Below are 25,065 nucleotides of genomic sequence, written 5' to 3' on the forward strand. Positions count from 1 at the left end.
AATTTAAGTTCGACAAACATTACAGCATCTGGATCAGCTTCATCAATTACCTACGGGAGATTTTTTTTTGACTCCCATTATTACAGTTTAATTTCCACATTTTGTCGATAATGCATCGTATTTTCAGATCGCGCAGTCGGCCATTTGTCCTGCGAGACGTCGGGTGTCACTGCGCGTAATTAGAGAGTGGCTGACTGTAATTAGGCGTGGTGTTTGTCACCGACCACTGTAATCGGCTGCGGACAGACTGAGGGAGCCATTTTAATAGCAGCCTGCTAAGTCGGGCTGTTATCTGTTCGCCCGCACGGCCTCGTCGAGATGTTTCCGACTGCGAGGTCACGTGACGGTCCTCGGTCAGGTGACTCCACAGAAACGCGTTCGCACGGAGGGGAAACTCTCACCGGTTTTTTTTTTTGTTTTTGTTTCACGATGACGTGACTCTTAACGAATTGAGGGAAAAGTTCAATTTTGGAAACGATAACCAACCTCAGACCAACAAAAGAAAGTAAACAAATACCTTAAACAACAAATAGATCGATCATATTTTGTACACAACGTCTTTAATAGAGAATAACACTTCTGCATATAGAGTATGTACACAATCTAATATTTCATTTTACCCTTAAAAATTTAGACTCGACCTTGTGGGGGGACTTTAGGCCACAAGTCCCCACGTGGATACAAAAACAAGCCCACAAACACACACGCTGTTCAAACAGCCAACCAGTCAGGTGAGGACCTCGACTCTGCAGAAGGCAGCGGGGTCATCCTCATCACCGTGGTAACAAGCAACACAGAGCAAGCAGGCATGATGTCATTGAATGAATCTGTTGTCCATGGCCTTCGGGTGATTTTGTAACCACAGGAATTATGGTTTTTTTTTTTTTTTTTGTACTTCGGTGTCCTACGGAGTAAAATCTGGCACGGCTCCGACATTCAGAACAGAAGGGAGGGGATTTTTTATATTTATTTTTCTCAACAAAGTTTATTGTTTTGAGAATAAACGAACAAAAACGTCACCGAAGCACGTCTGCTATCACACACACACAGGAGAGAGAGCTTCACGTGGCCTTCGGGGAGAGACGGCGGAGGCAGTCGACCGTTTGGACCCGATTCCTGGAAACACCAAACCTTCATTACACCGTTTACATGAGCTGCAACACGCCAAACGGAATAAACAGGACAAAACTTTGAATAAGAAGAAATGCTTTCTTCTAATCAGTTGAAGATCCGTGGGCGTCGTTTGTTCAGATTTGTCTGATCGTGTCTCGACAAATAAAACTGTCATACTTTTGATTTCAATATGTGAAATGATTTTTTTTTTTTGTGCATTTTTTCTGTCCTACCATAAAAAAAAAAAAAAAAAAAATAAGCGAGGCGTCCGAGAAGAAAAAAAAAAAGCTTTCAAAACCAGAAAAATTTCAAATCTCACGGTGGTGGAAGAGGAAAACGTCAGCGAATCGGTCATCACCTAGGAAACCACGAAAAGGAACCGAAGACTACATGTTGCGATGCATTCAGGAGATCTCGTTGCTTCGTGTGAGCAAAACAGGAATCGAACAGCTCGAAATAGCTTCTTCATTTGGATAATTGCAGTTCATGTAAATCACATGCAAAAGATATTTTGCTTGTACACATTTTTCCAACTGAAGCATGTGGCTGTCAATAACGAATATAAGCCGAGTCCTCAGAAATAGATACAGAGCACTTCAAAACATAAATCACCATTTTTACAGGGTTTTTTTTTGGCAATAATATCCCAACTGTCCAAAAAAAAAAAAAAAAAAGCATCCTCACAAAAATCCGCAAATAATATCCAAACTTTCATAAAGCAGAAGCATTTTTTTTTTTTTTTTAAACAGAGAAAGTCCACAGTAAGTTTATGAAGACACGTTATAATAAGATGGGAGTGAAGTGAGGCACCAGATGTGGGATTCATCTTTAACTTTCTGTCAAGGTACGAATATGAGCAGAGCTACAGTGTAAATTCTCGCAATTTGGCAAAAAAACCAAAAACACAGCGGAGCACAGTTCAGGAGCATGTTGGTGTCACATGACAGAAAAGAAAAACACAATGTCCCTTTATAATAAAAATAAAATTTAAAAAAAATGTGCGACAGGAACACTGACGACGGCAGATTTCCAGAGAAGCAGTCGAGAGGCATTTAGATTCATTATTCATCCCGTTAACGGACACATTAATAATATAAACGGCCATTAGCAGCACTGCCACATGTGGCATCATGGATACTAGAGAGGGAACACAGTTCAACATCTGGTGATAAAAGCAAAATAAAAAAACAATAACGTATTAGTAAGTATTGATGATGTAAACATTTCTGAATCTCAGATTGGCACAAGATGTTTCTGGTTGTTGGTCAGACAAAAGGTTTTCACGTTTAGGAGACAGTTTGATATTTTGGGGAAGGTTATATGTGCACAAATGTGTACGTGTCAATCTTCTAAATTGGTTTTTGAAAAGTAAAAATGATTAAGATGTGGTTTTACGGGTGGAGTCTCTGCTCGGCACATAACCCCCTAATTAAAACCACAATATGGGGAACAGTGAATATAGTGTATTCAGCTTCAGTTGGTACCGCCGTTCTCCCAAAATGTCAAACTATTCCTTTAAAAAGGAAGGATGTTTGTGAAAATGCAAAGGAAATGAAGCTGATATTATTGATTATGAACAGACTAGTTATCTTTTTTTCTAAAAACTTGGTTACTTTTAGCATTTCCAATCGTATTGTCCTTTATTTTTCAGTTGGTTTTTTTTGTTTGTTAATGGAAAAGTTCAGAGTTTAACTCCTGTGTGCTTTTTTTAAATTCTCTACGTCTGTGAGAGGAAAGTTTCATAAAGAACGTATAAAACTTGAAGCAGTTGTGTAAAAATATAACGGCGTGGATGCAGACGGCTTGAAGAGCACGACGACACCTGACCTGTGAGGAGACATCTGTCCAACAGCCTCCACTCTGGCCAGCAAAGTAGAGAGTAATTCAAAAAAATTAAATAAAACGATACAGTACCATTACGTTCCCCGTCACCGACCTTCAGGCACAAAACACAAGTTATAGAGAGCGGAAAACGACGCGCCTCTACGTGACGATTCGAGCACCTGGAAACGCAGCTCGCGCTTCCTGTCGCAACCCGACAGGAAGTACGACTGAACAAGACAAAAATCACGACTAGAGAAGACGGTGCTGCTGTGGGAAGCGGGACAATATGTTCCTGGACAATATGAAGCAATCAGCACTTAAAAAAAACAAAACAAAAAGAAAAACCTCATCTGCGTTCCCACGACGACGACGACAAACCCTCTCCTAAAATGTTCCTGCTAAAAAAAAAAAAAAAAAAAAAAAAAAAAGTTTTCACATTTTCTGGTGGACAAACGACGTTTGTGCTACGACTCTTTATACATACGTTTTCTCACAATTATGCAAATGTTCGGTTATAAGACAAAACCAAATGTCCTACAGGTGCAGCCGGAGTATTCGCCGCCATTTTTTCCTCTTTTTTTTTTTTTTTTTTCCCACAATGGACTGCTTACGCTCTACTTATCCTCAAATAGTGCTTAAAAAAAAAAAAAAAAAAAAAAAAAAAAAAAATCTCAATTAAGACTGAAGGCAAAAAAAAAAAAAAAAAAAAAAAAGTTTTAAAAAGTGACCCTGAGTTTGTGCACGGACAGAAAATGCTTCAAGAAGCTGCAGATAGACGTGAAACGAACTAAAAGACTACTTGACTAATATCCTCATATTGTGCATGTGCGTTTCAGAGTCTTGTGCACGTCCGTGTGCGGCATCTTGAATTTACACTGGTTCCAACAGGCCAAAGCAACAGGACGGTGTGTGTGTGTGTGCGTGTGCGTGTGTGTGTGTGTGTGTGTGAGACGGATAATTGGGAGGAGGAAGACTGATGCATCAACCCATCAGTCCATTAACCCCCCCCCCCTCCCCGCTCATTGGGCACCGGTCCGGACAGGAGGCCCGGGTGGAGCGAGGGAGTGATTGAGCGTTCGGCTCCTCGGCGTCGCCGGCTTGGGAGGACGTTCTCCGGCGGCGGCGGCCCGTCACGTCCTCAGCTTCAAGATGACCGTCGCCAGGACGAGGAAGAAGGTGTTCCAGCCCAGAGTGACGGCGAAGCCTCGCCACACCATCATCCGAGAGAGACCCCAGCCTGGTGGGAACATTCAGGTTTACATTTACTATGAAGGAAACAGTGGGACGAAGGTTTCCCTCTGCAGCATCAAACTTGCATAGTCGACATTTATATTTAGAAAGTAGCTTCTTTTTTTTTTTTTAAATGCGCAGCTAACCTGACTAACCCGCGTCAGACCAGACAACACAAGAACCCGGGTTGGTCGTCATCTGTGGACGAGCTTTTTGTGAATTCGAGCATGTAGGAGAACTTCAACGGAACGTTTGCCAGTGAAACCGATCAGTGAATGCGGCAGGATGGAGCTCCATCGCAAAGTAAAAAAAATAATATATACACATATATATACATTAAAAAAAAAAAAAAAGTTTCAGTTCATTCTCCAAATTGCATTCTGGCACCATCAACTCCCGCCTGCCTCTCGTCTTCCACTGCACCTTCCCCCCCGATGAGGTTTTCAAACAGGAAATGGCTGGTTTGACTTCCTGTGTATCGTGTGACACGGGGAAGGGTGGATGGGGGAGGCGGAGGAGGGAGGTGTCTTATTGTTCGGAGGCGGCGAGGTCAGGAGGAAGGAGAAAAGAGCGAAACCAGAACAACCTCACGTCCCGGGAAGACGAGTTACACGGCAGCCGGAGCCGATCAGTGATTTAGACGAGCGCGTAACGTGACCGACTCTCGCACACGCTACCGACACGCCGGACAGCGCCGCGGCGTGACGGAGTGTCGTGCGACGTTTACCTCTGTACATGATGCAGCGGAGGGCTTCGGAGGCGTAGGTCTGAGGCAGCGCCAGGCTGACGTAGCGGAGAGGAAACGGGATGCACTCCACGGGCCAGATGATACCTGCGTCACGGGACGGAGAGGAGGGCGGCGTGAGAGGCGGCTTCAAGCTCCAGAACAGGACGCCGACTGGACGGGCCGTGGAGCGAGATCTTCCTTCACGGCTGGTTTGTGTTCAGAGTTTTTTTTTAAATTTTTGTATCTTACTTCAAATAACTGATCGGCTGTACGGTCTTATTGTGTTTAAGAACATTGTCACTATAGTTCCTATAATTAGCACCAGATTACAATTTACAGCCTTCCAGGAAAATGTCCAGAAAATTACCCCCCCTCACCTCCCCCAATTTTTTCAACGTCCTTATTTATATATGATAAATGTGAGTTTGATTTCATTGGAATGAATTCTGTTCCATCTTAAAGCGTTATACGATCAGACTAAACTATTCAGAAGTGTCAGTTTTCTTCGGTGATGTCATCTGGTTGTGTGCACAAACAAAACCGTTAATGGTCCACATAACGCTCCGGTATTCAGACACCTACTGTTGCTTTTTTCTTTCTAAAGTTCTTGTATGATAATCAGCCTCGCTTGCTCACCGCTAAGAATGAGGTTCGGGTAGAAGATGCCCAGAGCAGCCTGGTTGGCGTTTTGCTCGTCGTCGATTGCGGCCGAGATGACGAGGCCGAACGAGATGCCGGTGACGCCCTGCAGCACGATCAGAATTATGACCAGCAGCAGGGAGCCTTCGATGGGCATCTGGAGAGAGAGGGAAAGGGGGAGAGAGGGAGAGAGAGGGGGGGGAGAAAGAGAGGAGAGAGATGAAAACTGCCGGATTGAGAAAAGAATAATTAAAACTGCAAGCAGTGATATGCAGGCCCGCGCCACGCCACGGGCACACCGATCTACAAAAAATAATTATTTTAAAAACTTTTAATCCCAAACATGTTGAGAGCGCACAGACTCAATTTCAAGTCGGTCTGACAAAATCTGGAGGAGGAGTTTGTTAAAGTACAACGTGTGCGAATCGTCGAAAATGGCGACAAAAATTCAAAATGGCGGACTTCCTGTTGAGTTGACGTAATGGTGCGTTGGAACTTTTTTGTACGTCTCGGTGTGATACTCATGTCCACCGAATTTCGTGCATGTAGGTAAATGTAGCTGCCGGGGCATCTGTCTAGGGGGCGCCACCGAGCCATTAGGCCACGCCCACTTGCGACTCCACTACGATACTTCAATTTCTGCCACGACCGACACGTGTTCCAAGTTTTATGAGTTTCTGAGTATGTTGAAGCCTCCAAAAAGGCGATTAATCTTAAGGAACTATTATAATAATATTATTATTATTATTAACAACAACAACAACAACAACAAGAAAGAATAATTCCTTGAAAAACAAGCTCATAACTTCCTGCCGGCCTGAGATGAGGGGAAATTAATGCCAGAATACTTGGAAGTCATACAACGCATTATTTTTTTACATGCACAAAATATGAAACGACCACAACTACAAAATATGACGTCATACGCACCATTTTTAGAACATATTATTAAATGATGAAATACTTCATCTTGATCCATTTATGGATGATTAAAAACATTTTTGAAACTGGAAGTTTTTAAGTGTCACCTCTTCCTTCCCAATCCCCGTTTTACTGTTTATTAACACCACATGCACCATTAAAAGGTGAATTTTTTTTTTGCAGAGAACTGGTTGTTAAAAGAACAAGAGATGATGAGTTCAAGAAAAAAAAAAAAAAAGGGGGGGAGGAAGACGTAAAGAGGAAAAGATCCGCGGCGGCAAAACCGTCCGCGGTGCTGCGCACTGATCTCCGGCCAAAAATACCACAAGAAGTGGAAAGAGATGTCACTGATGATTAAGTTTGGTCGTAACTAACGCAGAGAGACGGAGAGGAGGATTCACGAGAGACGAGAAACTGTTCAAAACCCTGTTATAAAAATAAAACAATAAAAAAAAATAAAAAGAAAGAAAGGTCTGCGAGTCTCAGAGGAGTCAAGGTGATCGCTGTCTTAACTTCACTGGAACATGTGTGTGTGTGTGTGTGTGTGTGTGTGTGTGTGTGTGTGCGTGTGTGTGCGCGTGCGTGTGTTCAGACACTATCCGTCTCCCCTGACAACGTGCAAAAATAGACCTGCACAGAGAGGCCACATGACTGCTCGGTTGCCACAGCAATCAAGGGCTGTTGTCGTGGCGATCCCAGAGTGATCCCTGGAAACGGCCAACGCGGGAAGTGATTTATGGAGGTGGTGGTCTCTTTGGACTTCAGCACCTTAATTAACACACACACACACACACACACACACACGCACACACACGCGCACACACACACACACACACACACACACCATGTCTGAGGGCCTTCTCCCTGTACTGCTTCCATACACATATCTATTGATTATCAATAGTGAATACAATCGTCATGTGGCCAATGGTGTGTTGTTCTCTCAGGAAACCTCCATCACCACCACCACCACCTCCTCCACCACCACCACCACCCCCACCCCTGTCCTCCCCTCTCCTCCCCCCACGCTGACCTTCTGAAGATTTCCACCACATTTCCCCTCCGGCACGCTGCACGTTATTTATATCAAGAAAACGCGTCCTGATCCTAAAAGAACAACGACAACAACAACAACACCTGAAAGATCAATAAAAGCTGCTCGGTGGAGCGTCGTTTACATAATTACGGCTCTAATGCACCGCAGGTGACGTCAGATATTTAAATATTCTTTTTTAAAGAAGTAGTTAAAATGCAAATGAAGCGGGTAAAAGCCCGGCTGGGTCGGTGAAGCATTAACCTTCACCGTGTCGGAGCTGCACGTCAAACTCTCCACACACGCACACCGAAACCACGAAGGAACGCAGCCCCGTGTCAGAGGCACTTTAGGTGACCCCGTCCCAACGCAACAAGATGAAGATGAAGATGAAGATGCACCAATTAAAACAGGAAATACAACGCGAATATAAGGAAGCGACGTGAAGTCCCAGTGTTGTCGTCTCGATAATGTGTGTGTGTGTGTCGCTGCCGTGTTTCATGGCTTCAACCTTGAAGACGAGCAGGATGAAGAGCAGCAGCAGGAGGATCTGGACGCTGATGACAAACAGCTGAGAGAAGAGGTGAGCCAGCATCGTCTCCAGCGAGCTCACACCTGGAGGAGAGACGCAGAATCCATTTAGATTCTTTCATTTACTCGATTGATAGAAAACTAATCCGTCAGTTCTAGTGATGGAGTATCGTTTCGGTCATTTACTACATGAGATGCTCAATATTTTATATATTTTGAGGTTCTCGTCTTTGAGAATTTGCTCACCAGTTTGAGGATCTTTTAGTTTTGGACAAAAACTAAATATAGATATCAGATTCGGCTGCAGTAAACTAGTGGTTTGTATTTTAGACCGAATAAATAATAAATCAATTATTATTTGCTGCCATATTAAAATAAGCAAAGAAACAAACAAAAAAAAAGATAATTTTGTTTGTTGGATCCTCGTTCAACAAGTATGAGCTGCTAATACCCAAAAAATATACATATATATCATTTTTTAATTTATCATTTTACACTATTTATCACTAACAACGCAACACAGGACTTAAATATATGATTGTTTTTTTATTCCTCAGCTACATGCTGTCAAAAATCGACTGATCTCACGCGTTCAGTCTCATCTGAACCTGTAGCTAATCTAACTGCATTATTAATAATCAAAATTAAATTTACAGATTCCTATGAAGTCATTGTTTATCTTGAAGCTGGAAAAATAATAATGCCTAAAGAGTCCAAATAAAACTGCTCCTCTGTGTGTCAGCTGGTTGGTAAACATCATTTCTACGTGATCACGTTCCTCCCCCTACTGGTCGTTTCTCAGATTACACTTAAACGACGCACCGATTTACATTCTGGTTCATATTGAATGTCTTTCACCAACTCTTCACCGCCTACAGTCAAAAGATATAAATGAACCTACAGATTGCATCCACGTATATCTTATAGATTTTATAGATCCAGACAAATTTCACAAAACAATCAAAGGAAGCACTTTTAGAGGACGAGTGCCAGTCATTCAGAAAAGCCGCCGAAATTCACAAAATGTACATTTTATTTCCCAAAAGTGTTGATTTGGATATAAAATTCTGTTGAATTCATTTTTTTTTCTGGTTTGTGAAGACAAACAGCAACAACGATAACTAGCACCATCTGATTTGGGGGAAATTTGAGGACAAATAAGTCGCGGAGACGGCTAAATGTTTCTGTTGCTGCTGCTTCTGTTTTCCTTGAGCTGAATCATCAATATCCATAATTACTGGTTCTTAGCAGCTGTGAACAGCTTCCTAATTTCCTTTTTAATTCGGCGTGTGGGTGAAAAGTGTCCATTCGGGCTATTTAATACTGGATGTCCTGAGTATATTCCGTTTTCTCACTCTTCAGTATGTTCACTTGTGGTAATGAAATTGGGGGTAACAGCATTTTGTGTCCGTGCAGCACTTGCGGTGAGCTATGTGAACTTTGACCTCTCACCTGCGACCCAGCACCTGTCCAAAAGTCCCTCCTTCCTCTCCAGGACGAAGGAGAGCGCCGTCAGTCCCACGGCCAGGTAAAAAGTGATACTGCAGCGACAGAGGGGAGGGGGGGAAGAGAAAACATATAAAACTAAATGTCAGGCTGGTAAAAAAAATACAAACAAAATACAAAAATCAATAATACAAAAAAAAAAAAAAAAATCTAAATCTATGAGTGAAGACAACTGATCATTTCATGTTTCGCTGCTTAACCGGCCCACACTGTACTGACCTGAGCACAGCTCCGGGTGTCACAAACGTAGTGAAGTCTGTGTTTTGGCTGCCATAGATCGGTTCCTCAAACTGGAAGATGGCGGCGAGAAAAGATTTATTTTTACGTTGCTATACAGCCTGCCGCATCAGCAGAAAAACAGCTGCACGCACAGTATTCATGCCGTTCAGCTCCTGCAGTGTGTTTTGTTGCCAGATTATTTATGAAGTAGTAACTTCTTTAAAATTGTAAACAAATTTATGATTCTCTATATTGTTATTAGACTCATTTCTATGCTTGTTGTTTTTCCATAAGCTTTCTTACCTTTATTGGCAGGGCGACCAGGTACGACATACTACTCAACCTATTGTCCACAAAAGCCTGCAGACAAAAAAACAAACAATGTCTATTTAATGTATTTATGTTACATGGCATATTGTAACTTTACTGGAATAAATAAAGATCATCAGGACAGTGATGTGATGTAATCACTGATATTTTAAATCACATTTCTACCTGAAAGGCCTCGTGTAGTTTCTTCTGCAGCATAAAGGCAATTTGTCGATCTGGACAACAAAAATAATAAACGAAAACAGGAAAAATGAACAACTTCAGCTTCTTAAAGTTACCCAAAAAGATACACGTGTGTGGTATATTGTGCTCGTGACCATTTTTCTGTCACTTTTTTGTATTTTCGCTCATTCACCGTCCATCCATGTTAATTATATCAGTTTTGTTCAATATTAGGGACTCATGAAACATATGTACAACATACAGTGTGATACAATTTGTTTTCTTGCAAGAAATCGCACAAAACTCACACGAGATAAAGACTTTAGATATAACTGGAGTTTATCCTGCATAGTAATGAAATTCACTCGACAATAATTGGCTAAAAAAAAAAGCACAAACAAAAGAGGAGGGTTTTGGATCTCACTTGTTAGGTCCAGCCAAACGTGCACGGATCCGCCATCGACCACGTCTCTAGGAACCTGCCGCTGGATCATCCTGTAAAATCAGGGACAGAGTCATGATCTGAAAAATGTTAATCTATTTAACGTTATATAATAGTCTCGACGACAAATATTCGTATGTTTTGAGCTAAATCTAAAGTCTAAAAATGATTTACAGGCACTGAAGTCCAAACATCATTAAAAAAAAAAAAAAAAAAGCCTCTATGTTTATATATGAATTATTTCATGAGCGTGCGACCTTGAAAACTCAGCAGCCGAGCAAATCGATACACACAGTGATATGTGTTACTGCAGGCTCTTATCACTAATTAAAAGTCGGCTGAGCCAATTATTCCTCTGACACAAGTAAAGCAATACCCACTTAATGAACCACTGAGGGTATTACAGTATAATGCAAGACGTTTATTAAATCTTTTTTTTTTTTTTTTTTTTTAATGCCAATCTGTTATAAATGATTGATTGGGGTTTTAATCTTTTCTAAACTTCCTCCTTCCTTCTAAAATTAGTATGTTCCTGTTCCTGCGTTTGTAAGAAGTCTACAAGCAGCCAAAAAAAACTCCGGTCCCTCGTCTCATGCAAGAATATTTTCACATGCAGCTCCGCCTCTGAAGAACATCAGTAAAAAAAAGAATTACCATCAGATGAAGTCTTCAGAGGTTATCAGTTTAGCCTTTAATCAGTTTTACTGGTTATCATTATCTAACTTCTATTATTTCTTTTTCCGTATCTGTTCGAGCACTTCTTATCAGCTCGTCTGTTTTCAGTGAAGCACTTTGTACTACACTGATCTGTCCAATCATAATGGACTGATCTTTATCACTTTGCACGTAGTTTTCTTCAAATATTTTCCAACATGTTACCTTTATTTTCATTACATTATTATGGAGCACGTTATCAAGTCGCATGTTCCTTGCTGTACGCATTAACTGCCTAACCACGACAAAGCAAAAAATAAATACAAATAAGACAAAAAGACTGAATTTAACCGCCTAAACAGCTGAGATTATTTTCATATGGCCAGAGGACTTTTGTTTTTCCCTCAGGCAGGTCTGTCACATGAGCGGCACAAGATTCCTTATAAACAATGTAAAAAAACAACACTGCGTTTGATTGGTCGGCGGCGAGTTACGACCCATCTCAGGTGTGTTATACAGACAGGAAGGACCTGACTGTCTACCCCGCAGTCTGTGATTCACGCTTAAAACAACAACTCGTGCCCTCTACCCCGCAGGCCTCACATGATGGCAGGTTTGGGACGGTGTGTTTTCTGAGCGTGTTTTTTTTTTTAATGTGTCAAAGACAGAGGAGGAGAGAGAGAACGAACAATAGAGGCCGCACGCTCCCAAAAAAGATGGAGAAAGATAAGTTTAACATGAAATATTCTTTTCTGCTTCATTCAGCCTCAGAAGATGACGACATTTTTTTGGCTGGTGTTTGCATAATTTTCAAATTTGGTCAATGCTGGTAGGAAAAATAACAATAATGCTTCGCGTGGTGAGGGATTTCTGAGAATTAAAACACTTAATATATGGGATATAATTCACTGTAATGTTGCTGGGACAGAATTTAGAGGATTATTCGCCTCATTTTACTGCTGTATTTAATTGAAAGGATACTTTAGTCCAGTACTGTAAAGACTCTTCTCCCAAATCTAATCCCCAGCAAGTCAATTTAATCTCTCTGCATAGAAAACCTATTATCTGACATCACGTAAGATGCAATTTATATGCGAGGTCATGGACTTGCATCCTTTTAAAAAGGCCCTCGGTACTTTCCTCCACATGATGGAGGAATTCGCGCCTGTTACACAAATCCTGAACAGGATACCTTTCAAAAATACCTCTGCTGATATCTGAGAGTGCCAATCATACTACCTGCTTTCATCAGCATCAACAAAATGACGCTGTATTGGCTGAAGAAGCAGCAACTGTGAAATCATTTCTTTCAATGGAAACCAGACACTGACGTTATTTTCTTTGCCAGATTTGATCCACTACTACCGAGGAAAAAAAAAAAGGTTAATTTTACAACTATTGCTGCTCAATGAATGTCCAATATTTTGTCATTTATGGGAGAGCTAGCTCTGATCCTCTTTTCTCCATATCAAGACACAGAAATGTCACGTCATCGGCGCCGATAACCATCCAGCGTATCATCCCTGTTCATGACGCCGTTTCTCTCACCGTTTAGTCAGGTAGCTGGTGAAGTTCTTGCCAAAGCCGATGACACCCCAGTACTCTCCGTTATAGATCCCATCGAAGGCGTCCGCGTGGGACGAGGGAACCTACGGATGAAAAACAACAGATGCAATTTATGTGTTTTTTTTTTTTTTTGGAAACAACACCACAGCTGTTGGAGGCTTTCCTCAAGCATTAAAGTAGGTCAGCTTCTTACCCATCACGCAATATCATCAGGGAGCAACCGATCAGTCCCAAATGAATTTGACAGCATGACATCGAGCCCAAACACACTGCCAACATGATAACAAACCATTCGATCTCAACATCACGAAGTGCCCTTTGTGTGACGTTAACCGACGTCTTTCTCTTGACTTTTAGTGCCTAAACTTATTACCCAGAACTGCATACGTGCGCTGCATTATATTGAAAGGCTACAGTTCATTGACATACAGAGAAGCAACCTTTCACTGATTTCCTGGAAAGAGGAAGGCCTTGTGTGTTTGCTCTGCTGTGAACAGAAGTGAAACTCGCATGCTTCGGGGTCAAATTGAACCACTGAGGCAGAAGCCTGTTATTTCCTTTCTAGACTGAAGCGTTTCACACTAATAATCACTCAAAGAAATGAAAAATGTTCTCGTCGGTGAAACACAAAACACGCTCCTACACAATCAAATTCAACAATAAAGTAACTGCTGCGTAAATCTGAATCCACCAACAGAGTTACAGCACGCGCAGCAGAGCAAAAGACAGTCAGCAAGTTCAGAAACTATCCAGTTCCTCTTCAACCGTGACACACGGATATGAGAACAGAGCGTGATCACACCCGATGTGTCTCGGCGTCTCTCGGGGCCTTAATACATACCTGGTGCACACTGGAGTTGTCCAGGAAGGAGAGCAGTGATTGGCTGAAAGAGGCGGGGGAGGTCTCGTTGTTCACCACGGCCACCTGGATCCCCTTCGGGTCGCCTCCGACACACAAGCAGATCAGAGAGATCTGGATGACGGGCAGCAAGAACTGGAAACACAACGAGCTGTGAACACAGAGGAGACGGTGACGGTCACGAACGCGGCGGATGCGCACGTTTGGCAAATCCCGACTTAAAGCGTTAACTACCGTGTAACTCACCCCGGCATTCTCTTCATCCGCACCATCGTTTTGATCATCAGGGCAGCGATGTTTCTCCACTTGGGCAGCACGTGTCTGGCTCGCACCTTCCAGTCCGCTGAAAACACAATAAAACCTCGGTCGAAAACACATTTCCAACGTCACCAATGTATTGATTAGATTGTAAAACAGCACGTTAAAGTGGCTATAATTGATATCTTTATAACAATAATGTATCAATTGCTTCTCCCTTCGGCTTTAAGGAGCTTCACAGTGAGTTTTAGCTCTGGGTTGTTGTTTTTTTTCCCATCTTTGCGGTCCACTACTGTACTACTCCACTCTCACAGCATCATTTTTATCTGCTATTTGTAACCACAATACATGTCACTACCTGAACATTTGAGAAGCTCTTCTCCAGCTGCTCCTCCAACTCCAAGGATCGGCTGACTCTCGTCCCGTCCGCTCTCGAATGATTGGCTGTTCTGTAACGGTCCACCCGGCGGGCTGGAGCCCCGTTTAGAGACGACCTGGTCCGACGTCTCGCACAGCTGCAGGAAGGCGTGCTCCAGGGTCTGCAGGAGGAAGATGATGTAGCTCAGACGTGTTTATGTGGTTTTTTTTTTGGTCCATTTGCACATTATCTCCGACAAAATTTCAACAGCGGTGTCCAAAGTTATAGTATGAATAACTGTCATTACTGACTACAACACGAGCAGCTCTCGGGTAGAGTCCCTGCCCTGATTACCAGGCACCCCCCCGGGGGGCTGGAGCAGTACTCACTGTTGCACTGTGGTGCTTCATGACGGCCTCTGGAGGACCTTCAGCCAGCAAACGACCGTTTCGCATGAGACCGACCTGCAGAAAAGAGAACTTGTATTCATAAGAGACGGCGTATTTTTACAGCAACAAGACGGAAGAAAAAACTCTTTATTATGCAACTCGTTTATTTAAAGATCATCTTCTCTATGTTAACTGCGCACAAGTTGATATCTTAAACAAACCTACACACACTTTCCCAAAACAGGAAAAATAAATTGCATTTAACTACCAACATATTTTATACCATTGAACAAAATCTTCAAAATCTAGCATCTTTTGATCTAAATATGTCGCCTCAGCTAAAAATGTTCCAAATATGGAAAGAAAAGGGGTCAAAATATATTTTTATATATACCCTTTTATATGCCGATACCACTGCAGTGATACAGTTAATTTCCAAAATGGTGATAATTAATCGAGGAACAAGAATGAGAGTTTTCCATTGAAGATAAAGAACAATGACGTTTTGTATTTTCTGTTGCCGTCGTTCTGTTTTCAGTCTTTACTTTATTCGTCGTCAATGAATTACTGTTACTGATTGCAATTATAACAAGTGGTTTCTTTTTTTTATTTATTTATTTATTTATTTATTTACTTCTTTTGTATTACATCAGGAAACGGCTCCATTGGATTTATTATCAACTGTAAATGTTCCTCCCCGTTTGTGTGAACCAAACCAGAAGGATTGCAGACTTATCCCGCCCGTCTCCTCAATGGGTCAACCACGGCACAAACAAGAGCACAGACGGCTCTGAACCGGCCGAGAGGTCAGACCGGTTTTAGCGGAGACTTTCTGGCTCGAGAGTTGAACATGGCTGCTTTAGTCAGCGGCCAAAATGACCCCGGGTCTTGTTTTGTGCGGCTCGAGATAAAGCTTAAATTATGCCGTTTCACGGACTAGAATTTCAGTATGACAGCACACACACACACACACACACACATATATATAAATACTCAAACTGAGGGCTGAAAATGTGACTTGTTGATACGAGGCAACAGGTTCACTCTCGGGTTCAAGCAGTGCAGGACAATAAAAGACCGATACAGATACTAATGTTTAGTATTTTCTGGACTCTTGGCAGGCTGGAAAAGCTTCTTACTTAGCATTTAAACCATCTTGTGACTAAAACCTAGACCTAGAAATTCTTCCAGTTAGCGGCGCTCTGAAGCAGAGTGACAAATTGCAGCTTTTAAATGGGGAATAGTGTATGAAGTCTTAAAATGCATATTTACAAAAACTCGTTTGAAATCTTTGTTATCAATCCAGAAAGAGCGTCTGCAAGGTTTCCATACTTGCTATGCACCAATTTCAGTGTTTCCTGATATGCACAGACAACTACACATGCACACACAGTTGGTGGTGAGGAAGCTTAGAGGGAGTTGTATGTTCAGACACACAATAAATGCCAAAATTGCACCTCTTTTGATGGAAGCAACTGATTTTTGTACATCAAAACGAACGTGTTTTTATATCCTCTAAAACGGTCAGATCATGTTATTTGTTCCACTTCTGCATGTTGCTTTAAATTCATGACATTCCTATCAAAAGGAATAGCTCAACATTTTTGGGAAACACACTTGATAGATTTCTTAGTTAGATGTTTGCTGATACCTGGCACCGTGTCTGTTTTAAGCTTTCTGTTTTATTACAGCACAAATGTGGTTTAGTGTAACAACAGTGGAAGATTTACCACTAAAAATATTTTATAATCTAAAAAACATACACACATGCATGTGGGTTCTGTGTGTTCATGCATGTATGAGTTATCTCACCACATTGGCTTGCCTGGCCTCCTCTATATAGTGTGTGGTGATGATGACAGAGACTTTTCCCGTCTTCACAATCTCCACCAGATGCTGCCAGATCCTAGGGGGGGAAAAAAAAAAAAAAGACCGGAAAGAAACCAAACACATTATGTAAAACTTGACCTCCTCACTGATGGAGTTTTTCTAAAACTCGCAGCTTGGCCAACAACAGTTTTCGCTGCCAACCGTCTGATCTAATGAGGCTTTGTGATTACGCAAGGACACCGGAGCAACGCAATGAGGGGGTCGCAGTATGCTTTCAGAAATGTTTGTTTTTCTAGACGAGACTAATTCACCCGCAAAAACTTTTCACGGGGTATAAAACTGAACCGAGCGTGTCTCCGTGTTAATAAGATCAGAAATGGCAGATTAATAAGGTTAGTAGCTGTTGTGGAAATGCAATTTGACAGCGCCGTTAATCTTTTGCAATTAATGGTAACGTAATAACTCCAAACCCCCCACAAAAAAATCAGGCAGATATGCGTGTTTATTAAAGTATATGATTGACATATTCCTGCAGTCGCATATATATTATAAGTACAGGCCACTACATAAACAGATAATGAATAATAATTTATTAAAATACAGATTTCTTTCACCTCCTGTTGCTCACAGGAGGTCGTGTTTATTGAGGTTGATGATGAGCGTTGTAATTATATTTCTATTTACTGCATATTTATTGAAAAATAAAAAAAATTATGTAAAGCACGAAGGGGAGAAATTTATTTTTGTTGGAAGGCTGGATGTGGCCAGACTGACATTACTTTATGGAGATATTGATTTGGAAAGATTTTAAATCAGTGTGTGTGTGTGTGTGTGTGTGTGTGTGTGTGTGTGTGTGTGACATACTTCGCCCTGAGCACAGGGTCCACTCCGACTGTTGGTTCATCCAGGATGAGCAGCTCTGGATTCTGCAGCAGAGCCGCTCCGAGAGACACCCTTCTCCGCTGACCCCCACTATATGCAACACACACACACACACACACACACACACACACACACACACACACACACACACACACACACACACAGAGGACACAACTAAAGTCAAAGAGCGACAGGGTGAATCTTCTCCCACGCTCCTAACTGCTTCGTAACCGGCGATCCACCTCACATGCATCGCGTCCCAGACGGAGGTAATGGGAGCTGAAAGCAGCTAAAAGAAACCCGGCAGGACAAACCTGCCTGGCAACAACACCTGAGGTCGGGACGCTGGCACAAAGGGATATTCTGACAGATTGACTCAATCTTAATAACATCTTAAAAAAATAATAATAAATTCATTTTTGACGCATTACAAATATTTAGATTGTATTCCAAGAAAACTAAATAAATCATACGAAGGCGGAGGAAGAACATGGTGTGTTTATCCAGACCAGAAATATCTTTTCATATCATGTGTATTGGGCCGTTTCAGCAGAAAGAAGAACCTAAAAAGACTCTCGCAACATCATTAACACAGCAGACTGTTAAATATGACGACCAGCATACGAGGTCCAAAACAAAAGGGACTCATCTTTACAGTGTATTCTCTTTTAAAAAAAAAAACTAAAAAAAAAAAGCCAGGGAGAGATTGAAGCGGGAGTTGCAGCATCGTAACATGACAGGCCGTTACACCACAAATTACATAAATATTACATGAAGGGCTAATGGCAGCTGGTGTGAGGGGCCTCTCGAAGAACACAAGGGTCTTTGTAATGAATTTGGGACGTGAATCCAGAGCGGCAACGAGAGACAACGACGACGTTTACAAAAAGGTCACAAACGAATTCTTTAGAACTGCCGGTGCCTGGGAGGTGACAACATCTCTCACAGTGAATATGAAGATGAACTTGCGTTGCAACTAGTTTTAAAGCTGTCATTATTGATTATGTGAGCAAAGGTGAGGCTGAATGTAGAGCGACAGCCTCTGGCGAAACAGAAACTCTTGCTTTAATAAAGGGCTTTACTTTGCTGATGTCTTGTTTGCGTACGATAAAAGAGCAAAGGGACACTTCTTTATAATGACTCTGTGGACATTTTCATTGACAGATCGGCCACTTTAATTATTTTTGAAGGTAAAATTAGTTTTGGCCGGCTGGAGAAGATTTGGGCTACTTTTCGTGCCATTTGGCTGTTATTTCCTTATTTCCCCAGATGGAAAGTAAGCAGTAAAACTTCAATAGCACGTTGACGTATCAATCCAAAACACTTTTAAAAACCAGTGCAACTAGTTTGCCAATTTGGCAGGTTTGAAATTCTTGTTGGTCTAGGCGTCAGCTAAAATTGACAACACTGCTTTGTTATAATCAGCAGAGATTATCTGCCTATCTTTATCTGCCTTTTTCCTTATCAGACATTCTTACTGTTTTATGGCCACTATGTTTACAACCTGTCTGGGCGAGCACAAATATTCAGATAAGTGAGGGGTCAAAGTCCACGTTCATCTGCAGACAGTAAAACCAGATTAAACTCACTTTATAATCTGTCTGTATCCAAGAATATAATGCATTCAGACTCGGCTCATCACACCTGAAACAGACATCTATGAGTCATGTCACTGCCTGTGTTTCACCAAGCACAGAAAACACTGCAGAAAACTGCATTCAAAAGATTCAAATGATAGAAATGAAAAAGTATAAACAGCTTGCTGTGTAATAGTGGGAGTACAGTAAAGTACTAAGTTCTCACCAAACTAACCTTTATGGTTAAAAGAGAATTTCTCAATCATAATATTTAAAAAAAAAAAAAAAATCACTCTGTCTGGAAGGTCAACTTGTAACAGTACAAGTGGTTTTACCTGAGATTTCGGACCAGGTTGTGTTTCTGAGGCAGATCCAGGAAGTCGATGAGGAAGTCCATGCGCACCCGGGTTTCCTTCGATGTCAGGCCGTGGATTCGGCCGAAGAACGTCAGGGTGTCACTGATGGTGAACTCGTTGTACAACGCCAAGTCCTGAGCGACACAAAGGCTTCAAAAGTTTTGTATGTGTGGATGTTTGAGTCTTACGAGATGTTACGGTGAAGAAAATAGAAAAGTCATATCTGATGCTCTCATTCACTGCAACTTAACAAACTTGCATGTTAAAAAAAAAAAAAAAAAAAAAAAAAAAAAAAAAGCAGCGGCACAAGAACTTTACTGAATAAAAATGAATCCTAAAATTGGTAAAAAACAACAACAACAACAAATAATTCCATCACTGGAGGGTTTAAAGTCTGGATTTCTTGAATAATTAGTTTCATCTTGAAGGATTAACGGTTTAAATAATGGCCCACACACAGTTTTCTTTACGGCAACTTAATACTACATACGTTACATATTGGTGGCTGCTTTCTTTGAGCTCTGAGATATTGAATTTCTCTGCTCTGCGGGCATCTGACATTTTAGGTGTCGCATTCCTTTCTCTCTGGGTCACGCACGACTTCCTGCAGGGACGAACGCGACGCTCGGGGTTACAAAGGGTTACACACGGGAGGACACGCTCCATGCGCGTTATCTGGCCGATCAGATATCCGGTGTGACGGCGACGAGGCTCACTCGGGTACAGTTCTCTCACTGAAACAAAGGTTAAATTACAGAGGGCCCCCCCCCCCCCCAGATCAAGTGCCTTAATCTGCGGTTTTAGAGAGCGGCTCCCTGATGGATACGTCGGGCTGAGAATTTTCTGCAGAAAACACACACACACAATCTGAAGGTTTACTTAAAAGATCAATTTAAGACCTCTACTTAAACCCAGAAGGGATTTAAGATCATCATCGAAATAGGGGAAGCACGAGGACAGCAGGAAGTATTATTTTTAGAAAAATAAATTGACTTTGTCACATTAAAAGCCGTACATTAAATACATTTTCTGGCTTTTTCCCACATATTTTAAAGGATTTGAAGTATATTGGGAAGTGTTCATTAATCAGCACAGAGCTGTAAAGGTAGAATTTAACTTTGCTTTGTTTTTACCTGAGGCATGTATCCGACCATCTTCCCCGGGACTTCGTGACCGGGAAATGCAGGCGGCTTTCCCAACACCGTGATTTGCCCGCGCGAGATTTTCAAGGTTCCCACGATGCATTTCAGCAGCGTTGTCTTCCCGCATCCGCTGGGACCCAGAAGGCCGTAACTGAGACACAATCCAGAAGAGCGTTTCAGGCGAGATCGCGGTTCAACTGTACATACAGCACAGTTACAGCGGTTTATTTTTGGTTTACTCATTTGTCACCAGGTTTTCTGGTTTCATTTTCATGGAAATGCAGTGGGTTGTAGTTTCTCTAAAGGAGCCTTATCAGTTATTAACAAGGTTAACTGAAAGGAAGGAAGTTGAACATGTCAGAAAAAGTGCTGCTTCTGTATTTAAGACAATCAGATGGCTGCAGGCAGTGTGACACAGTTCGAGTACATTCCTCTTATGCTGAGTGTGTAAAGCAAAACAAACCAACAGTAAAGCTACCTTGGTGTGATTATGTGCAAGAAAATCTGTCTGGAAGGATTTCCTGCTTTTTGTTTTTGTGTCAGCATTTAAAAACTGCCTTCAGCTTCTGTTGTTTTACGGTATAATCGGCTTTTCCCTTGATTCTCTATGTGGCATTTTGCTTTTTCCAACCCCAAATCAAAATTTTGGCAATTAAAAAAACAAAAAAACAAAACACTGTTCAAGTCCGTGATGCCTGCAGCCAGAGATCGCTCCACTCACATGTGTCCTTGCGGTACAGCCAAGTTCAGGTTGCTGAGGACCTTCAGCTTGCCGTACGACCGGCACACGTCTCGGCACCGGATCGCCAAATCCTCCTGTCCAGCAGGCAGAGACGCCTCCAGATCAGCCTTCATGTTCCCCTCCTTCATCCGCAAGAGAGAAGACGACAGTCTTAATGGCCGCTTGTCTGCATTAAGAAGCTGATCATTTTCAGATTTCACAGAACAGCAATACGCGATGAGGTAATGCACTCCAGCAGTTACTGCAGCCTCTATGTCAACACAAGCTTTATGAAGGCTTATCGATCTCTGTATGTTTTCACTTTTATTGCTCTTCGCTGTGGGACGAGCTCCACTTCAGCAGGTGCTGCTCGTAAGCAATGCTTTTAAGACCTGAAGTTTGTGACGCATCTTTTGCAGTTTAGTCATTCGTTAAAAAAACAAAAAAAACAACAGGCTTTCCTAAAATGCACCTCGCTGGCATCTTTTAATTTACGACACGTTTGTTTTTGTTTCTGAAGTGGTTTCCTTTTTAAAACATCCGTCACTGAAACATTTGTGATAAGGAGCGTTGTCTACTCTCCCCTCTCGGTTTTTCATGAAAACTTTCACATCTCCTTTTTTTTTTTTTAACAACATATTTGCCTTAGCCACAGTACTCAACAGCCCATGCTAACTAAATCAGCTTCAGCGACCATTTATAGTTACAAACCTTTTGAATCATAATCCATTTTGTTGGCCAGTTTACAAGGAATTTGGGAGGAGCAAACTTCCATTCCTTCCCTATTTGGTTTCAGATTCATTTAGCTCAACAATAACAGCTGTGGTTGTTGAGTTTAAGTACAGTTTTCCTCCTACTGTCATCACAACTGATTGTTCTGTACTATAGTGAGCTGTTCTCATTTGTTTTAAACGGAAACTTCAGGCACCGGAGATGTATTTATGGTGAAGAAAACATCTTACCATCATCTCGGTATAAGCCTTTCATCAAACCCCTGAAGGAGGCGACTCAGTCTGTCGTTTTTTTTGTTTTGTTTTTTTCCCAAGAAAGTGAGCGGGAAGATAAAAACTTTGACCCAAAAGTCTTGAGAAGAATCTCACTCCTGACAAAACCACACAGAAAAACAGCTCTCTCACACACTCCGATCTTCCCGGCGGTTTCTTTGCATCGCTGCCGAGCTTCAGCTGACAAAGTATGCGGGCCGTAAATCAGTCCAGCGACCCGTAATCTCTAATAACAGCCGTCTTTCACGGGTTTCCGACTAACTCTCTCCTCTAGTCCCCGAATGTCTCATTTTTCCCAGCGAGGAGATTAGGGAGATTGCGTTGCGTAATCTGCAGCGTTTGTTGGACCTCACCTTCGGCATTGCGGACCCTCACCTCGCCCTCGTTCCGCATGAACTGCGCTTACAGGAGGTCGTGACCATTTCAGATGACGAACAAGAGATAAAGCTGCCTTATCCGGAGGAGCCGACATGAATCACGCTGATGGAGGATAAAGAAGCATGATGGAGAACAAAATGGAGAAGAAGTGGAGAGGCTGAGGAGCACACTCCACACACTGAAGGAAACAACTAAGTGTGGACATCATCTGACACAGGCATCTCAGTCTCTCAATGCAAAGCAGAGGAACAGGTTCGGTGGACCGGGTGGCAAAAAAAAACAAAAAACATCCATCGCTCACACACACACACACACACACACACACACACACACACACACACACACACACTTCTTCACAGCCTGGAACAGGTGCCACACTCTGCAACTCCTTCAACATCTGTCAAGTTTTCTTTTTTGGGCCATTTTGCACAAAAACACTTGACTTTCCCTTGTTTCATGTCACTAGATAATGATTTGTGATTACCTAACCCAAACGATGACTCACACAGTCGCTCTGGCAACTCCTGATTTTGACTGGCTGATGATTTCATCCAAAATACAGAAATGATTTTTGACTGGATGGACGGGCCTATAAGTCGAGAGAGATTCTTGCAGGCTCTACCGGATGCACACTTTTCTGACCTCAATCAACCCCAACAAAGCCTCTCTTTTTCACTCACACCCTCTCTCTGCTCTGCTCTGCTGTTGATCAGGAAGAAATCCTACCTTGCCTGCCAAGTTGTTGCCAACTTGCGTCGTCGCCAAGTGAAAGAAAAGCGGGCTTGACAGGCGGGCTCAAATCTCTCCGGATTCAGCAGCAAGCGAGGCGAGTGAGACACAACTTGCCCGAGCACAAACTGTTAGACCGGGGTTCGATGTCGGGCTATTTATAAGCTGAGCCTCTGTTCACCGGCCGACCAGCTGCTGCACTTTCACTTCTGCCTTTCACATCAGGATGTGAGCAGCAGCAGCAGCAGCAGCGATGCACGGGGCTCCCCCCTCTCTCCTCCTCCCTCCCTCCCTCCCTCCCCCCTTCAAACCGATAACGCTCATCCTCTCTCGCCCTCTACGCATACAAATCCAACTCTAGCCTCCAATTTGCCCTGAAAACGCAACAATCAAAACGCGTTGCGGCTTTTTTTTTTTTTTTTTTTTTTAGCGACGGCGTGCATCCTGCAGAGTCTCTCTGTCTCTCTGTCTCTCTGTCTCTCTGCAGCAGCGTGTCAAGGCCTGCTGTCAACGGGGACCGTTTCTCCTGCCGCAAGATCCCAAACTACCCCCCACGAGCCTCTTACCCGCTCCTCCATCTCGGTGCAGTCTGCAGGTCCGGGCGTCCCATCGTTCCGGACGGCAGCCTCCGCGGCCATGGCAGCAGAGGAGGAGGAGGAGGAGGAGGAGGAGGAGGGCGGAGAGCGGACCGCGCAGCCGGCTGGGTCTCTGCAGGAGAGAGAGCGAGAGAGGAGGGGAGAGAGGGAGAGGCAGAGATGCGACTTTTTTATTTTTTTGGTATTTATTTTATATATTGAACTCATCTATTGAACAATCTGTTTGCTCTGTGTTTAATAGTGACTGTCCAGAGCAAAGCCTGGTTTATAAATCACAGAATTTTTGGTATATTTTATCATCGATTCACCTTAAATTATAACCAAGGGAAGCAGACCACATGGATCTGACATGTAGGGGCTTGATGATCCATAAATGTCCATTTCGTCATGTAATTTGATGCAGCGACGATTTTTTTTTTTCTTCCTAATTAAAGAAAATATTTTGTCAACGTCAATCAATTTTTTTTTAACGTTATGTGGTGTAGTTCCCAGAGAAACCACAAGGTGGCAGCACAAAAAACAAATAGACTCGGGTGCATTGGTTAAAGTGGGTCAGTCGGTACTCACCTACCTGCACTTCAACAGTTTACACTCAGGCCTTTTTCTTGTGCAGCAGCACTCCTCACAAACTGCAGGTACTCTGCTCCACATTAGGTCCAAGCGGCGATTCATGGCGGCCCTAAAAAAAAACAACACCTGTACAAACTGTACGCATGTTATCTGTCTTCAAATGAATAACAGTGTTGTTTATCCTCCTAAACATATCTATGTGCTGGCTGAAGTCGTGCTACCCATTACATATTCAGTCAGATAAGAGAAGCGAGCTGTCTCCTATTTAAGAGTCCGGCTGAATGACAACTTCCGGTACACATTTCAAATTAAAAGCCCTGTAGCGTTTTATACACAGTCCAGCCATAAACTAGGGTTTGACCCCCATCTTTTTACTCAAACAATTAAAATGTATGCCGCCTTAATAAATACATGAATATGTTAAATGTAAATCAGCAATATTTGCTAGTATCTTTTATTCACTAGACATTCAGAATATAATAAAATTAATATTATAGGCATTAAATTAAATTAGAACAA

The 25,065-nt window shown here is 42.3% G+C and overlaps 1 protein-coding gene across 3 annotated transcripts; it reads right to left on the reverse strand.

Moving 5' to 3' along the window:
* Positions 1-548: 548 nt before the first annotated feature.
* abch1 (ATP-binding cassette, sub-family H, member 1) lies at positions 549-24,348 on the reverse strand. Of its 3 annotated transcripts, XM_069144230.1 has the most exons (21): positions 24,285-24,348; positions 23,947-24,088; positions 21,270-21,412; positions 20,540-20,699; positions 19,386-19,540; positions 17,456-17,563; positions 16,574-16,667; positions 14,762-14,836; positions 14,373-14,553; positions 14,003-14,099; positions 13,739-13,907; positions 12,880-12,980; positions 10,660-10,730; positions 10,239-10,288; positions 10,047-10,103; positions 9,744-9,814; positions 9,471-9,559; positions 7,999-8,102; positions 5,531-5,690; positions 4,895-4,999; positions 549-4,174 (listed from the first exon to the last, which is right to left on the reverse strand). In XM_069144230.1, exons 1-21 carry the CDS (start codon positions 24,314-24,316, stop codon positions 4,068-4,070), a joined length of 2,271 nt encoding a protein of 756 aa, XP_069000331.1. In that variant the 5' UTR covers positions 24,317-24,348; the 3' UTR covers positions 549-4,067. The 3 variants fall into 3 exon arrangements, with proteins under 3 accessions (XP_069000331.1, XP_069000332.1, XP_069000333.1); XM_069144231.1 differs by lacking the exons at positions 23,947-24,088; positions 24,285-24,348 and adding an exon at positions 23,378-23,590; XM_069144232.1 differs by lacking the exons at positions 23,947-24,088; positions 24,285-24,348 and adding an exon at positions 23,136-23,590.
* Positions 24,349-25,065: the final 717 nt, after the last annotated feature.

The sequence above is a fragment of the Embiotoca jacksoni genome, unplaced genomic scaffold (assembly GCF_022577435.1).
Source record: "Embiotoca jacksoni isolate LCO1_2020_lvr unplaced genomic scaffold, fEmbJac1.0.p SCAF_12, whole genome shotgun sequence".
NCBI classification, from domain to species: Eukaryota; Metazoa; Chordata; class Actinopteri; family Embiotocidae; genus Embiotoca; species Embiotoca jacksoni.